We start from the raw sequence: 3,700 nt of genomic DNA, 5'->3' as shown, positions 1-3,700 counted from the left end.
CACAAATATAGAAAATAAGACCGAAAGTAAGTGAAATAATTCATCAAAATGGCGTAGCACCATATTTTGGGCCAAACAAACATTTTACACACTATTAGAATTGTTCGGTTAATGTTTTTGCAGTTTAACATACATTCACATTAGTCAGTGTGTGATCTACTTTTATCTGTCAGTCTGTCCATTTTCCTCCAACATAGCTCTGCATGGAAGCCATAATGTCTGTTTACGTTTCGACAGCACGCTGAGTATATCGGACAGTTTGATCAACAGATCTTATGCATGCACATTAAATGCGTAAATTAGTCTTTTTCCATTTACGCATTCCTATACAGCTGTCCGGGCGTTTCCACATCTAAAGTCAAAACAAACCCAGCTATGTCAGCTGTGAGTCAGCTGTGATCGTGGCGCTCGCTTCTCTTCAAAACCTGCATTAAATCAGTTCCATCCATCTGAAAACGTGTAGTTTTAAATAAGAAGATACTGAATGTGTTTACCTTCTGCTGCCTGGATAACGCTGACTTCCAGCCCCTTGAACGTTTTGCTGGCGAGCTCCTCCAGCGCACACAGCGGCGACGAGGGAGTGGTGATCCCGTTCCGCGCAGAGTTGGAGCCCGTGACTTTCTCCAGCACTCTGGGCGGACAGATACTGGCGACCGACTTCTTTACCGAAGGTTTGTTAAGGATATCCTCAATACTGAACGGCGTTAAAGGCTTGTTGGAGTTGGCCGGCGGCGGCAGCTGGTCCAGGGGAGCCCGTCTCCTCTCCTCGCCGCTGGACTGTAACATAGAACCTGCCTTCATGTCTTTACTGGAGGTCATCGCAGTCCCGAAGAATCGCTGCTTCCAGAAAAGTTGATTATTTCATTCAACTGGCAGTTTTCCTCGGCGTTTCTCGTAGACCCCCCTCTCTATATGTTGACACTCAAAGCCGCAACTTAGCTCGCCTGAGAGCTTTCCTCCAAAATAACCATGCTCCGGGCGTAGTTTGAAAAGGCAGCCGGACTGTATTCCCCTCAGAGAGTCGCAGTTCCTCTGCCGAGCTCCATGTAGATCTTTAGGAAGTAACAGACTGGAGGGGGTGAATCCCTGCAAGAGTAAAAAAGCTGTCTCAAGCAGCAAGAAAAAGAAAGCGACCGCTAACGAGTTATTGTTGATTGGGCGAAGTTCAATTAGAGTAACACTACACTACTTGCTGACCCGCTGCTGCGTCTTAAAGGGCCGGACCGTAATAACTAATTGGACGTGGGGGATAGGAGGAGTCTGTTGCTGCCGAGGAGAAAGATGCCCTGAATGTTTATGCATCTGTTTCCCTCTGCTGGTGTGTTCTGCTAGAAAGGGAGAGCTGATGGCCATTAAGATACTGCCACCAGCATCTTTGCATTATGGAAAAGTTTTGAAGGAAACAGAGAGCCAACAGCGGTCTCCAGTCGTGATATTTATTTAATCATTTTCGTGCGTAATTACGCATAGAGCGGTATGCGTAACGTGCGCATTAGGCACTGTGTTGTACGAGAATTTGGCTTAAAATAACCACAATGAGCACATCTAGGGACCTGACTGTGAAGTCTATGAAACTGATTTGCCTACAAGTAAACAGAAGCTGTTCGAGTTTAACCCATTGTTCAACACGAAGGCTGATGGATTTTTCTTCTTCTTTATGAAGCAGATAAGTGATGCTTCTAATCTGAAACCAAAAATGTATGTATATTTAAATAATGGCTCATATTTATTCCCTGTATCACTCTGATACCCACAAATATTATAAAGGTTTCATTTATGAGAATGAAATCAGAGAATATTTTTATTATTAAAAAATAAGAAAAGAAAACATTTCAGGGTTGAATTTGTTTATTCCTTTTTGTTCATGCTGTTTATTTATGTTTACCATTTTTCCTCCGTATATCACACGCGCCGATGTGACCCTGCAGGTACAATCCACCGTTACACTGCTGTAATTGAATGCGTAGCGTGAAACAAGCGGATAATAAAAGGTGACACCGTGCTGTTGCTCAGAGTCTGAGGACGGACAAATGTTATTTTTACTGATGAAGCTTTTAGGATGTAAAGATGGAAACGAGTAGAGAGACTAAACGGGGACGAGCCGGACGCCGAGGAGAGCGGCAGGTACGTCTGCTCGGAGGAAACACACCGCGTTTTATTTAAGGCTCGTCAACTTCAACGCATTTAGCTGTTGTCGCCACGTGGGTCCTTCATTCGTTTTAATACATTTTTAGAGAATGCAAATAACATGTAGGCAGAACGAAATATACATTTTGCAGGTGTGAGAAAAATGCAAAGGAAGTAAACTCACGTTTTATCCGCGAAATAGAACAAAAGCTTAACAGTACAGTAAAATATCTCAATTGAGCCTATATTTTAGCACCTGCATTAAATTCTATATGTGCCGACTTCTGATAGAAGCCAGAGGCTCAATACATCTGGGGAATTACTAGTTTTTTTTAAATATACAATCGGATTATTCTGACCCATTTGGAGTAAACCTGCCGCTCAGGAAGCCACTGCGGGAGAGTCTTGTGCCAACAGGAGCATATGGTGACATTGGTTTAGGGAAAGAGTTATAAAACAGCAGGAAATTCTATTAGCTACCTTGGAGGTCCACCCTTTGGCTGCTTTGAATATGTATTTCTCCATAACAAGCAGGAGTGTTTGGGATAAATTCAATTTGGGGATTCGACGGAAACATGCATCGTTTTGATAAAACTTGCAGTAGCTGGTCTGAGCAGACATAAGGTTTACCTTGACACGTGAATTCACAATCAGTTTGAAATATTAAAGGGATTACAGTACACACGTTATGTTTTTTGTTGTTGCACACTTGCTACATATTTAAAAAATGGAAATAGAAAAAGACGTGTATTTGCCAGATTGAACAGAGGTGTGTTCAATTGGCATATCCATGTTATTTTCGTTTGATACAATAGAGGATACAAACATAATAATTTGACATTATCCTTGCAGGCCTCTATCATCCACACTGGTGTGATGATTATGAGAGGGAGGGAAAACCTGCTGGTTTTATTTTACTGTGAATTCTAGATTTGATGTCCAGAACGATACAAGTGTAGGCCTACTGAAGACCATCTGGACTGGCTGCTGTAGATTATTAACCTCAAATTTAGTTTAAGCGTGAATGGCCCTCAGACCTCCCCAAACACCGGTCCACTGGGCTTTACGGTCTGAAGCGAAGCAGCCGGGGTCAGAAAGTTATTTTTATTCCTTTGGTTTAATTTAAACGTCAATTAGAAGCAGAGTAGCTGACATCATCAATCACCAGCTCTTGAGGGATTTAATTGGACGATTCGCACCTATCAGTACCGGGCTCCTTACTCCAAAAAGTAGTGCGTTACATTAAGCCACATTCAGAGACTATTATTAGATATTTTTTTCCTCTTTGTGAGGAGCAATTTATCAAACAATTCCGGCCTCTCTTGCATTTAAAAACCACTGGACCTATTAATAATCAGGAGGCGCAAATGTGCAGTGTTCGTGTCATCCTTTGGCTCGATAAAATCAAAGCAGTGGGAAAACTCCCATGTAAAGGTCAGGCGAGCTCTCTGTCATTAATCACCAAATTAATTCACAGCGCTCCGCTGCGAACATCAGGGAACGTATCCGATTCAGGCTCCACCGGAGGCTCGAAGAAGGTGGCGACAAATGCAACAACTGCAATAATAATCCT

General features: G+C 42.6%; 1 protein-coding gene across 1 annotated transcript in view; it reads right to left on the bottom strand.

The window, feature by feature from the left end:
• lbx2 (ladybird homeobox 2) overlaps window positions 1-849 on the bottom strand; it is a 1,551-nt gene extending 702 nt beyond the window's left edge. The window contains exon 1 of the mRNA XM_031867011.1: window positions 495-849. Coding sequence (XP_031722871.1) covers window positions 495-819 — 325 coding nt within the window. The 5' untranslated portion in view covers window positions 820-849. The remainder of the gene's footprint in view (window positions 1-494) is intronic.
• Between the last annotated feature and the right edge of the window lie 2,851 nt (window positions 850-3,700).

This window comes from Anarrhichthys ocellatus, unplaced genomic scaffold, assembly GCF_004355925.1.
Source record: "Anarrhichthys ocellatus isolate YVR2014 unplaced genomic scaffold, GSC_Weel_1.0 scaffold37, whole genome shotgun sequence".
Taxonomy (NCBI): domain Eukaryota; kingdom Metazoa; phylum Chordata; class Actinopteri; order Perciformes; family Anarhichadidae; genus Anarrhichthys; species Anarrhichthys ocellatus.
This window is presented reverse-complemented; position numbering and strand designations above follow the sequence as displayed.